Here is a 13903-nt window from a genome sequence, read left to right as displayed (position 1 = left end):
TGAAATTTTTTTCGATAGAGAGCACTTCTCCCAAATTAAAGCCCTACACCGGGTGGGAAAAAATTGAGATAATTTTAGATCATACTCAAAAGTTAAGGTGTAAGTTAATGACAAGAACATGTGGAGTGAACTCCATCTATTGCACGTTGGAGCTACGTTAATAACAAGAACAAATACGAGATAATTTGCTAGCAATAAGGATGTCAAAATAGTCTAACAAATGGTAAATTTGAGCAACTTCGAATAATACAAGAACAAATTAGAGTCTTTTCCCAGTAATGGAATTACGCTGAGTACGGTATGTTGTTGTAAATATAAAATCTGGAGTTACACGAAAGAATTTTAAGAACAAGCTCAAAGATGATCTTTGAGAAGTTTGCATCTCCTCTATAATTAATGCTGAACCTTTTTTCTTCCTTTTGCATTTCTTTTTTCTTGTTGACAACACAAAAAGTTACACTAGGATGGACTTTTTGCAAGATATGTAATGAAGAAAAAGAATGAAACAATTCAACTTTCCCATGATAAATTAGAATAATGAAAAAAAAAAAGAAGAAAAAGAATGAAAAGGAAAAACCTATTTACTATACACACTAGCTAAAAGCCATTTGGTAAAACTATCTAATTTCCAAGTATGAGCTGCTCATCACTTCTCCAAGCTTGTTTCAACTGTATTAGATGAGACCTAATGCTATATTCTTCTACCTGCAATTATTGTCAAGTAATCTCAATAAATAATCGTTCTATCGAACGTGGAACTTCAAACATCAAATGTATACACACACTATTCTACCCGTCGTGTATTGTATTTGGAATAAAGACGGGGATATAAGTTTAGTGCAGGCTCAGAATGGAGATGAGAAACCCTCCTAACATGAACTATATGCAGATTTAACATAAGCTAGACATGCTGGGAATTGTTTCAATGGCTGAGAAATCCGTCTGGAGCCGATAATTTGGGCCAATTATAGCCTTAGAAACTCGGGGATGATGGCTTGCCCCTCTAGCCTACTCCACTTAAATATTGGACTTAGTTTGCTTGATGCAAGACTCAAACTTGTGACCCTTACTAAAAGTCCTTGAACCTTTGCCAGTTGAACTAACCCATGGGGGCAACATGCTGGAATTTTCTTTTGAGTTTCTATAATAAATACTGAACATTTTGTTGGTTACTAGAACCGTAAATTGTCATTGCTGGGCAAAAACTAATGCTGATCAATGCATATTCATGCTGATCTTGAATTGTCAACCTAAAATGCAAGGATTGACGAATGAACAGACCTGAACTAAAGTACAGGAAATTTGAGTCCCAATGACAGAACTAAAGGATGACTTTGTCGATAAGAAGAACTATGACAAGAGCATAAGACAGGGAGGAGTGTGAAGACTAAGAAGTAGCTGAGGATTTTCTATAACGAAGGCAATAACTTTAGGGCCCCAGCATTTTGTCTCACCTGCATAGCTGCTGTTGAAGCCAACAAGGCTTCACATTCATCCAGCATGGCTCGCTCTTGAGCTGCCACATCAGCAAGTTCAGAAACCAGGCAGTTCATCCCTTCCACCTGCAAAGTGCAGAGCATAAATTTAGGGTAACACAAACAGAAGTGCCAGTACAGGAAAAATTATATACAAGATCCTAGTAAATCATGACATCAGTTTGAGCCATAAGATTGTTTAGCATTCAGTACTTCTAATCAAACAGATTGAAAGCAATAAGCTAGGTTCTATAAATGTTTTAATACATTTCAAATATACAAGTAAATAATCCACAAAAATCGTGCTCTTGAAAGTCACATTTTTTCATGTTCCAACTACAACAAATTAATCAGATAGCCAAAGAATGTATCATAACTTGTGATACAACAATTATTGGCAGGCCTCATGACTTATGTTTGTGCTCAAGTAGTATTTGGACTTTGGCAATTCAGAGTTTCCACCAGTCAGTAAAGGCCAAAGGCAATCCAGAAGGCATAAGCATAACAATATCAAGCCTAATTCTTAGAGAGCACTACAGTATTCATCAATAGTTTACTTTCCATATGCAATATATCGTGGATAGCAAGAGTTTTTTTTAGAAAAAACTCAGCATGAGATTTCTTTTTCAAGATACATAATCCCTTCAAATCTATTTTTGAAAATCGACACTGCAGATGGGGGCAAGATGAGGTAACTATCCCATCTAAATAACTTTTGAGTTGTGAAACTCTCAGTTATGTGACTACAGAACTATTCAGGTAAGTTACTAATAGGTCTGTTACAGAAGACTATGTGCTAATGACTTTTCTCTATTTCTCTCTAAGATCAGCTCTCTGACTCTCTCTCATCTACATCCATCAAACAAACAATTGAGGATTGTGCAAAGCCAGACAGAAAAAGACAAGGCCCATTCGGTCCGGTTCTGCAAATGCATTTTATGTTACTTAAAACTAAATTGAGAAGGAAAGTAAATTAATGGGAAGAAAATACACACATTAGAAAAACTAAATTAATGTAAGAACTCACCCTAGATAATATAAAACGCATGGAAGATCCCATTGCCTGCATTACATCAACAGCTGAGCAAACAGCTTCCTTAACACTTTCAATGTCACCCTATAAAAGAGCCAACTAGAATAAGCCTCCCTGTCCTAGGAAACTGATCCCAAAGCACCAAGTATGAAGTTGCATACCTTAGCTCGTCCAGTTATTGGAAGACGGAGAGTGCATGCTTGTAGGTCTTGTATAGCATGGGATAATGAACTGGTATGATCCCCTTCAATTGATGCCCACTCATCAAGGTAGGTAAGCTGAACCAGTCATTTTCCATAAAAAAATCAGTTCGAGCATTAAAGTAACATCTACAATAGAGATCTAAATTGAAAATGAAGGTGGGTTTTAACGATCAGTTATGCTACTAAACCTCTCACCCCCCTCTCACGAACCCCTCCCGGAGAAATATGATATAGTTACATACCATTCTTTTGAACGCTTATTTTCAAACTATATTAAGATACAGAGAAGTCGAATCAGCATAAGGATAAAAATTACAAGAAGTCTGGAAGAGTTAAAAGTAGGGCCTGATTACAAATTGGCTCTGAAGGAAAAAATCAAGCTCAAACTTCTACGTTTAAAGCTTCCACATATATGAAGTGAAGATATCTAAACTCACACATTCATGTCAACGTCAAGTGTTTTGGGTGTTGTAGGTTCCAGATAATAGGAAGATATCATATAGCACTTAAAAGTTGGTACATTCTTGTGGCTAGCAAGTGACTGCATCCTCCTCATACCTACTAGTTCAAATATGAAATAACCCATCATAGACTACATTCATATAGTGTTCAATGATATAATCTAAAACGGGAAATTTTTCATGGGATTCTAAGTGGAAGTCCTGTTTTCCATCACTGCAAACATCAACCATGAGCTAATACTTGCCCATCCCTTATACAGACAAGAGAAGAGGTCTAAACTCAAATCTTCATTTTAAACTGGATGAGCCTATGATTAGGAAGTTCTAGAAAGTAGAAACCTACAATCTATAGATTTTCTGGAAAACCCTACAAACTTAAAGACTAAAACATCAGGGATGAAATTCGATTCATCTATTATAAAGATGCATTACCTGTTCATTTAGAACTGCAAAAAGCTTCAGCCTCAGCTTAACCTGTTGTAGCGCAATTCTCTTTTTAATAACAGAAGTCCATAGGTCTGAGGTATTTCTCCAGACATTGTACAATGTTTTCTGCATAGGAGGATAATTGAACTGTTAGTTAAATCAGCATAAAAGCACCAAATTGGTTATGAAGGGATAGATATCACAAAGCTCTCAGAAAGCATCAAGCAAAGAGATATCAGTCCCATGATACAAACCCCACAAAACATAACTAAATAATGCTTTAAGTAGAGAGTAAAAAAGCTAATATATAGCAAGAAAATGAAAGCCAGTTCTTCTACACTATTATCAAAACAAAGTTTAACTTGCTGCTTATGATGAAAAGTTCATTAATAATTTCCCCTTCTATATTACTATTCCAAACAATGTCCACACGAGAGTCCTTCTTAATTAATTTTCCTATCATGCAGCAGTATGATGAAGATTCTGTGCATAAAATCAAGATAAACCAATTTAGCAGAAGAAAATTCCATGAGGTACAAGGAAACTTCTTTTTATGATTAAGTATTTAATGAAATAAGTCTAAAGATCCATTCTGAAGCTTCGCAAGGGATATAATCCAACCTCAGTTTTAACTTTCTGCGTGTGCAATGCTGCATTTGACCTGGCATTAGCATACCGCCATTGGAGATGTCTATTATACAATAGCCTCAGCTGATGAACATCTTCTATGTGGTTAGCTGCCTTCTTCCCCTTTTTGATATCTGCAATAAAGCTGAGGACAGAAGTAGCAGTTTTGGGTTGTTGCCTAGATGGACTAGATGGCCTTATCCGAGATGGACTTGGCCCTCTAGATGTCGTACTTGGGACTGATTTTGTTCGAGATGGACCGACTCCTCTAGATGCAGAGGATGATAGAACAGATGCTTTATTTGGTGAAGGAAGACGTGATCCAGGAGCTGATACAGTCAGAGATCTAGCTACTGGATTCGTCGATACTGTTCTATCCAATGAAGTCGAAGGTCTGGACTTCTGCATTGAAAGTGAATTATCATCTACTGATATTAATGACAGCAATTCACTGGCAGATTTTTGCAATGGTCTGCTGTAACCATCCAATGATAATCTCCTCAACGTAGGTGTGACTGGATGAGTATTTGGCGCAATTTTGCTATTCTTATCACTCAGATCAATACTTCTGTTCATAATACCAGAAGGTACCTTCTTATTCGTTCTACTTGGCCATCGATGCTGATCGACTAATCGAGCATTTAAACTATCAACTGGTCTAGAATTCTCTGCTTGATCAGAAGAATTCTTTCCCTTCAATGGACTCCTCCTTCTCTCAGGTGTGGCCTTTCGAGAACCTGGAGGTGTTTCCTGTCTCTGCACTACATTTGATGATGGTCTCAAAGTACGATCACATAGAGCATGAGGAGCAGGTTTTTCTCTCTTACTAACAGGTAAAGAAAACGAATCAGACTGAAAAGAAACACTCAGACTCCTCATTGTTGAGGGCCATAAAGATTCTGGCAACCTATTGCCTGCCATCTTTCTGGACAACAATTCTTCTGCAGATGTATCATGTACAGGTGTCGATGGTGATGGACTGGTAGGTGATGAAGGAGTCGTTGGCCGTTTCCTTTCAGCCGATATAGCTCTCTTAGGTAACGAAAGTGTTGATGCAGTAGTTCCAATTCTTGTGACATTTGGAGAAGAACAACGTCTAGGGCCAGAGGAAGCTGATGGAGTAGGTGACCTGTACCTAGAACTAACTTCTCTTGTTCTTGGCCTGCGAGTATTTCCATGGTTCTTCTCAGCCTGAATCAATGGAGCTCTTTTTGCCTCCACTGTTGAAATCTTCTTTAATGCTATCTCTGATTCATACACATCCATCCAAACTATCCAGATTAAACCGCATTGATGATATCCACCCTCTTTGTTATATTAATAACTTCAAAGCCATTCTTGAGAACCTCTCAAGAACCCACCTTTAATCTTAATAAATTACACACCAATGTCTATAAAGTAAGATCCTTTTCTCTGCTGTAAATCTGCCACACAAAAAAAATTGAAGCTAAAAAGTAAGATACTGAGATAAAATTAAAATAAAAGAAGGAACAACAACAACAAACCATTTAAAAAAAGAAAAAGGATGATCAAAAGAATACATCTTTACAGGCCCCCAGATCTGAAGATAAAGAATCAATAATCAGAATCCCAATCAAGAAACTGCAAATTGTTTGTTCTATAATCACAAAGATTAACCCCCAGAAAACCAGATAGATCAGGCAAATATCCAGAAGAACACCTTATGCTAATATAATCAAAATAGTATTTTTATCAAGAAAAGAATGTACATTGGTAGAAAAAGATTGTTTTTTTAACAATTGTATGCTTGCTAAAGAAGGAGAAAGAGGTTATTATTAACCTCTTCCCTCGAAATGGGGAAGTACAGGGGGAGATGGGGGTGTGGGTGTAGGATAAGAAATACTCATAGGACTAGAAACTATGCACAAGACAAGAAAAGCTAAAAGCTTCACCTGATTTTTTATTTTTTTTTAAAATTATTTTATTTTAGTCCTACTTTTGGAAGTAAAGTTACCCACAATGTTTGATGATTTTTCTCTCTTTTTTACTTGCCATTCCTAACTTTGCCTTTTTCCTTCTTTTTGACCCCCCCTCCTCTTTCCTTGGCCCCAACAACCCTTTATCCCTTTCACGGGAGTGCTATGGTCTGCCAAGCTGGATATATAACACCAGATAGTCACAGCCCGTCTGTCTTGTTCCTTCTTTCCCACACCCAACTCCTTTTCATGAAAGGGAATTCAACTAAATTCATACTTACACTAACGTAACTATACCAAGATAGTTTTTCCTTTCTTTTTCACCCGACGCATCTTCGATACTCGTATTGAGATAAAAAATAAATCTTGTTTTCTGACAAAAAAAATTTCATATCTAGAACCTAAACTCACTTTTCTAACTAAAGATGAAAAAATATTTATCAGTTATCACCTAATAGTAACAATTTCTCATCATTGTGATTAAATTAGGTGCTTCATTGAAAACAAATAAATAAATCAAATGAGTCTTTTATTTAATAAACAATCATTTCTCCCCTAAGATTAACTGCATTTCGGTGCATAAACTAAATAATTAGTAGAATGATTTAAAATTATGAAACTTTTGTTTTTTTTCCAATCATATTATAAAGAAAAAAGAAATAATTAAGCAAGCAAATGACAGTTATAGTTAAATATTAGGGGTTATGGGGGCGGAAATGGAGGACCACGTGCAAGTAGGATCATTGTCCATCCCCATGATTCATGAACTTGCAGTATAATAAATGCACTTAAAAAAATTGAGTTAAAAGTAAATAAAAATATACCTAAAACTAACATTTTCCTCCAATTTTATAGCTAACTACAAGTAATTTAGTAAAATACACTTTTAATTAAACTTTTAAAGGAATGTGCCTAAGTTAATAAGGGTAAGTTATCCGAAGCTGAGGGAGTATTATTCTATTTATCTATTTAAACTATCATATTTTTTCGCAAGTTTCATATCATAACTATCACTCTGTTTGTATTAAAGAGTACATCAAATTTAATTGGTCTACACATACATACTATCCATTGAGAATAAATATTTAATCAACTCAATATTAATATATGTTTTAATATAAAAAAGTGATAATTTATATACATAATGAACGAATGATATATATTTGATATATATCATACTCACGAAATCGCGATATTTTAGATGAGCTTTTTGTCATTAACTCTAATTTTTTTTATACATATCTATGTAAAAAATATCTATATACACTCTTGTTTTACAATATCGATAAAAGGAAAAATCGCAAAAAATAAATATTTTTTTGTTGACTATTTTCCCTTGTTTAGGGGTTATTTATAGGAACAAAAACCAATGAAATAATGAGAATATATTGAAATCACAAGAAGAAAAAATAGAATCTAATAATGTGTTAAGGCAGATTCTGTTCCTAATTCTGTGAACATCTTGTATTATTCATGTACAGACTCCATAAAGAAGGTTCAGAAACTACACAAACAGAGTGAGCAAAGATAAATTTAACACAAACTCAGTAAATTTTCAAACACAATGACAAAAATAAGATATTTTTATTCAATATTATATGAGATTTCTCTACATTGGATTCCAAAAAACAGCATATAAAAATACAAGTTTTTGTACCGAGGATTAGTAAAACAGTGAAACAATGGAATTTGAAGAGAAAATGGTCTAAAACCCCCTCAATTTATACCCGAAATCCCAACTACACACTCCAACTTTACGGGAGTCCTATCACCCACCTGAATTGTTTAAAACTGTAATAATTACACCCCTAAAACGCCATAACCAGATCTGTGTTGGCCTGTGAACTTCACGCGTTTTACAGGTGAAAATTCAATTAATTTATTATTTTTTTATAATTCCTTTCCACTTTTTCCTATACTCTCCCAATTTCTTAAAATCTCTAAGGTAATTTCTTCCCCCAATTCTTTCAAATTCCTATGGAATTATGAGGAACAAAGATGAATATTGATAGCGGGAGCTTGTCAAGCAATATTCGAGTTTTGCTTGTCGGAGAACATTGAAAAATAATCTAAAAGGATCTGTTTTGCTTGCTTCGCTGGAGCTCGCTGGTTGGAGCAGTGCAGCTGCTTGCTTCGCCGGAGCTCGCTGGTTGGAATAGTGCAGCCGCAAGGTTTTGTTGTTGTTGTTGTTGTCAATCTTGTTGTGAGAATAGAGGTAGGTCTTTATGGTGGTTGTCTCGAAATGGGAGAGAGATAAGAGGAGAGAGGAAGAGGAGAACGAGGCTTTGTTGGTGGTTTGGATTTCGCCGGAGGCGGCGACAGTGGTGGCTGATGGTCGAGTAGCAAAAGAGGGAGAACAAACGAAAGCACCAGCAATGCCATTAATGGAGGTCAATTGAGATTGAATCCTTTCATTGATTAAGTTGGGGAAGATGACTATTTTTCTCGAAAATTTTCGTCAAAATTCACCTTCTAACGCGCCTAGAAAAGGTGAGAACACCTCCCATGACAGGTCAGTACTTAGGTGTGTATAAAATAGAGAATTATAAAGTTCAGGTGGGTAATAGGACACCCGTAAAGTTGGAGTGTGTAGTTGGGATTTCGGGTATAGGTTGGGGGGGTTTTAGACCATTTTCTCGAATTTGAATATAGAAAAAAGCCCAAATTTTAACAAAAAATTGCAAATTTGAGTGAAAGGTCGAAAACACATAAGAGTTTAATATAGAAAACTAAACTATTGATAATTGAGATGTGTTTCGAGAAACAATTGCTGATAGTTTAAAAAAAGTGTAAGTATGAAATTAAAAAAAATCAATGTGTTTTGACAATTAACTCAAACTGATCAATTTTTTTTTTCTTATTTCGATACATGATCGAAACCATGGCAAAACTCGGCAGAAAGAGCTTTGAATCCAGTAATTGGAAGAATAAAAACTTCAATCATAAGGACGAACAAAAAAAAAATCAAATTCAATCGAACAAAACTTTCCGCACTGATAATAACCAAGTTCGCCTGTTAAATTTTCGGCAATACAATCAATCGCAATACGAATACGACTACCAAATTCAAGCGCTAGAAATCAAACCTTATAATTAGCCGTAAGAGATAATAATCAATCGCAATACAAATTCCAAATCCGAGCACGCGAAAATCAAATCAAACCAAAGCTTCTGCACCGATTATCAAACTCGCCGGACGATAACCGCTTGTTAATTTCCCCGCGAAGACACGTGAATTAATGTAATACGGAATCCAAATACATATCACGTGAACGCAGATATATACATATATATTGTATCTATAGGTTTGAGGGGGTGGGTGATGGGCGTTGAGAAGAGATGGAAAAGTAAAAGAAGACTAGGAAGAAGAGGTAGTTTGGTTTATTTTGGCGCCACCCACCTTTGATTTTATCACTAAAATAAAATGGTCAAGCAACGCGGGTCGTGGTGGAGTGTAAAATATTTCTTCATCTCGAAAAAAATATCTATCTTTTTTAAAATTTGACTTGAATTATTAAAGCACCATTTTACTTGACTAATTGAACTTAATTATACCTCCGATCTTGCAATATGAGTGAAATACATTCCTAAATTCTAATCAAGTTTAAGGGTGTTTTCAACATTATTCTCAGCTTTTTATTAATAATATCATGCTTCTACTAGAGTTTGAGATCACTTGTTATGTCATGTGTCAGATCGGTGGTGTGTTTAAGTTTATTATGTCAAGTAAGATAGTTTTTTTAAGGCTGTTAATAGTTTGAAGACGAAACTAATAATTTGCGTCAAGCTCATGAGTGTTTTCAATACTTCTCCTTTTCATTTTTAATCAAAGGTTTTGAGTTCGAGTTTCCTTGAGTATAGAGTTGTCTTTGTTAGTAAGTGTTTTGCCTTTAATGTGAGATTTTTTTACATGAATTTAAATTTAGTCGGACTTCAATATGAATATTGAAATCGAAAATCAAACATAAAATATAAAAAAATGGCCGATTAGAGTCTCTTTTTCCTTAATACGAAATTTTCTAACATGAATTCAAATTTAGTCGAATTTCAGTACCGATATCAAAGTAAAAAATCATACATAAAAATGGCCAATTTAGAGTCTCTTTTAAATTCAAAGTCACTTTGAGGGATACGTATCATCTTCGGAAATTCCGCGATTTGACAACTTCTGCTTTACACTCTCTCTTAATTCTTTTTTGTTTTGGTAAATGGTGATATCAAAGTTTTTCGGAAATTTTAATAGTTCAATTAATTGGAATTTTTATCTTGATAGAGATTTGCAATCGGTAAAAGTTTAATTTTTCGATGATATAATATTCTCCTTTATTTTTTCTACTCTAAAAAACTGAAATTATGCGGAAAAAAGTATAGTACTTGTTTTTTGCTTAGAAAAAATATTCATATTTATTCTTGTCATATACTTTTGAGTTTGTCTCACGAAAACAAAAATAGATATAAAATCCAACAATAATAACATATACAACAATGTCGTAAGTGGGGTATAACTCGGTTGATGAGCTACCCACACCTTCATTAGGGTTTGAATTCCATTGTATCCTCCTTTCCCCCTTCCACTAGAAAAAAGGAATAACAGGAGTTTGAAGACGGTATAAGATTCGTAGATCTTATTTTCATTTCGTGAAGATAGACATAATTTTTTCAAAGAATAGATATAAAGTATAAAAATAAAATTACACGTTATATATAACTCAAGGACAAACAAGGATCTTTTAACATCCCTACATTTCCAAAGTCATTAACTTGCATTAAATGGAATTAAAAGATTTCTAAATTTAATCGAGTTGAGTTTGTCAACTAATACATAGACATATACTATTCTTTAAATCCATTTTATGCATATTTTTTTATTAATAATAACTTTGTCTAAGTCTTCTCCATCCACTTTTTTATAAGAAATATTATAAGATATTCTACTTTAAAAGGCAATAGCTATCAATGTCAATGAGAATTACATGACTCAACAAAACAATTATATATAATACAATATACTATTTATATTCATATGATACCCCTCATTCTAGACACTTATACATATATAAATAAAGTAATTAATAGATAAATACATTTTTTTAACGATACCAAATTAGGATGTTCATAACGAAGAGCATGTCAACGTAGATAATATTTTAGGTGGATTTCACATCAAAGTAGGAGAAAAAATGTCGCTTGATTTAAAAAAAAAAAAGGAATGTTGCTTTCTTTCGAGTCAAATATATAAAAAAACTTGATCTTGATTCAATAATATTCTTATTTTATATATAGTAGTATATATATTTGAATCCTCAACTATATGTCTTCATCAAAAAATATATTTATCTTCTTTTTTTTTTCTTTTTTTTTTTTGGTTGTTGTTGATGGGGCTAGATGTCATTTTGATGAAAGTAGATAGCTTAACTTTTCCATGCGTGTACGAAAATAAATAAAGATTAGCATATTTTAATTCTCAACTAATTAAATGTATGATTTTTCTTGTTCTTTTTCATAGAATATATGTCATATATGGATATTTATAGAGTTATATTATCGTTAAATATGAAGTACCAATATAAATTTAATAAGATATATTAGTAGTTAAGTTAGTGGAATAAATAATAATTATGATAAATTTGTGAATATTCACGAAGAAATTTATTAAAGTGTTAATACTTGACTTTTACATAGATTATGTTTACTATTTTGTTGTTAATACTTATCTTCATCTTTGTAATTATATATTTCTGTTATAATTTTAATTCTTAAATTTCTCAAACATGTTTTGGAAAATGTTTTTCTTGAACCAAAGAAGGTCTATCAGAGACAATCTATCTACCCCTCAAAGATATGAGTAAGACTTGCGTATACAAATCAAGATTTGCGTATTTACACTCCCCAAACGTTACTTATGAGATCACACTGCATTTGTTATCGTTGTTACTGCAATTGCTATATGCTTTTTTAAAAAATGTATGTTTTTTCATTCTTTTTTCCTTTTCTTTTTTAAAAGGGAATTAAAAAGGGGACCAATTACGTGGAAGAAAAATTATGATTAGTCATGTGTTGATGATTTAACATCATTTTAAACATAATAATAAATTAAATAAATAAATAAAAGGACCACTTGCTTTTTAAGTCTATGAAAACGATATAATTGATCATGATGAGTACATATCACGGGGAGTTCAAGATTTTTTTAAAATCAAAATTAAGTCCCAAAACACTTTTAACTTTTGGCCAAAAGAATATTTAGGTTACTTTAATTTGCATCATAGCCATTAAAACTTAGCCATAATTTTTGGGGGTATATTCTATTTATATTTTTCATTTTAGAATTGGAAAAAATATGTATATGTATAGCTATAGATACAAACCACCGAGACGTGCGGGGAGAGGGATCTCATGCATCGTATACTTTTAATCAGATATCTCTGGTACATACTTTTAAAAAGAATAAAGCTCAGTAAGCAGCGGTTGTACATGTACAACTAGGGGTTGGGGGGACGCTAAATAGTGAACTAAACAAAGATGACATTGTCCAATTGGCCGAACGGAAGATCGATATGCCATGATTAATATAGGTATTTTGGATTATATTATTTTTATGCTCATCATATGTTTATGGCAAGTTTTCCCCTTTATGAACTCGATGTGACACAAATTCGTTAGAAAATTACTCGAGGTAACCTATTTTTAGAAATAGATATTTTTCGACAAATTTGGTCTACAAGTATGAAAATTCAATATTTATAAATATGAAAATATTATTTATGACCAAACGGAGAATATTTAAAGTCTAAAAAATTTACAATTAACATCTTTATACCCTAATGTTTATAAGGAGTGAGAAGCCTTGATAGTTAATTAGTCTATTGCATCAAATACTATAAAATACGGGTAATTATTTTGTAATTCAACTTTAATTTTCTTTTGTGCATTTAAATCAATTGTATGTTATAAGCTCAACGAAAAATGCAATTAATTAAAGCATTCCAATAATAGTACTTAATTGATTGTAGGAATTTCTTGTTGAATTATTGATTTTAATGAAACATTTTGAGTAGATCTAACAAACAAACCATTGGGAATTATATAGCCTTTGTTTCTAGTTTTAATAATTAATCTATTAATGCAGCTGCATTAATAAAGTGTTAGTCATACAACAACCTAGGCTAGAAGTGTGTTTAGTTTTCAATTTTTTTATTTGGTTAACAACAACAATATATCTAATTTAATTTTATAAATGAAGTCTGAAAAAATAGTGTGTATGCAACATTATTTCTATCTTGAAAAGATAAGGAAACTATTTTCAATAGACCCTCGGTTCAAGTAAAATATCTATACAACAATAAAAAATATATCCTGGAAGCAGTAGAGAAGAAAACAACAACAAATAATATGATAACTGAAATCACAAAGAAATTAAAATTGAAGAATAAGATAATAATTAAGAAAATAATAAAACAATATATAATAATGAACTAGATAGCGCTTTACTATCTACTAACCTTCTATCTTAGTATTTAACTTTCAAATCTTCCTCTCTAGAATCACATCCTCGATAAACTACAAATATATCATGCCTTGTCCAAAAAAATACTATAAAAAATGTTTTTTCCATATATAGAAAATATTTTTTTTAAAATTAGAAAAATACTTTTTTCTTTTGTAGCAGAAAAAATAAATTTCGCAAGCGATATTCATGGTCTTCTTCCACCCCTAACACACTTCCTCCATCTCAACTCTT

At 32.9% G+C, this 13903-nt stretch overlaps 1 protein-coding gene across 3 annotated transcripts; it reads right to left on the bottom strand.

The window, feature by feature from the left end:
• Positions 1–276: 276 nt before the first annotated feature.
• LOC102605936 (AUGMIN subunit 8) lies at positions 277–9527 on the bottom strand. Of its 3 annotated transcripts, none has more exons than XM_006343557.2 (7): positions 9249–9527; positions 4220–5649; positions 3605–3724; positions 2670–2786; positions 2503–2592; positions 1455–1562; positions 277–705 (listed from the first exon to the last, which is right to left on the bottom strand). In XM_006343557.2, the coding sequence occupies exons 2-7, from the start codon at positions 5489–5491 to the stop codon at positions 622–624; spliced, it is 1791 nt and encodes a 596-aa protein (XP_006343619.1). In that variant the 5' UTR covers positions 5492–5649; positions 9249–9527; the 3' UTR covers positions 277–621. The 3 variants fall into 3 exon arrangements, with proteins under 3 accessions (XP_006343619.1, XP_015162529.1, XP_006343618.1); XM_015307043.1 differs by lacking the exon at positions 9249–9527 and adding an exon at positions 5731–6114; XM_006343556.2 differs by lacking the exon at positions 9249–9527 and adding an exon at positions 5767–6114.
• Between the last annotated feature and the right edge of the window lie 4376 nt (positions 9528–13903).

The sequence above is a fragment of the Solanum tuberosum genome, unplaced genomic scaffold (assembly GCF_000226075.1).
Source record: "Solanum tuberosum cultivar DM 1-3 516 R44 unplaced genomic scaffold, SolTub_3.0 scf00047, whole genome shotgun sequence".
NCBI classification, from domain to species: domain Eukaryota; kingdom Viridiplantae; phylum Streptophyta; class Magnoliopsida; order Solanales; family Solanaceae; genus Solanum; species Solanum tuberosum.
Note: the sequence above shows the minus strand (reverse complement) of the source record. Positions and strands in the feature narration are given on the sequence as shown.

Coding starts and splice junctions, on each gene's coding strand:
- LOC102605936 (XM_006343557.2), bottom strand. CDS start 5,491: ATGGATGTGTATGAATCAGAGATAGCATTAAAGAAGATTTCAACAGTG. Junction 3,725..4,219: donor CGCAGAAAGTTAAAACTGAG/GTTGGATTATAT, acceptor CCTCCTATGCAG/AAAACATTGTACAATGTCTG. Junction 706..1,454: donor CTTCAACAGCAGCTATGCAG/GTGAGACAAAAT, acceptor CAATAATTGCAG/GTAGAAGAATATAGCATTAG.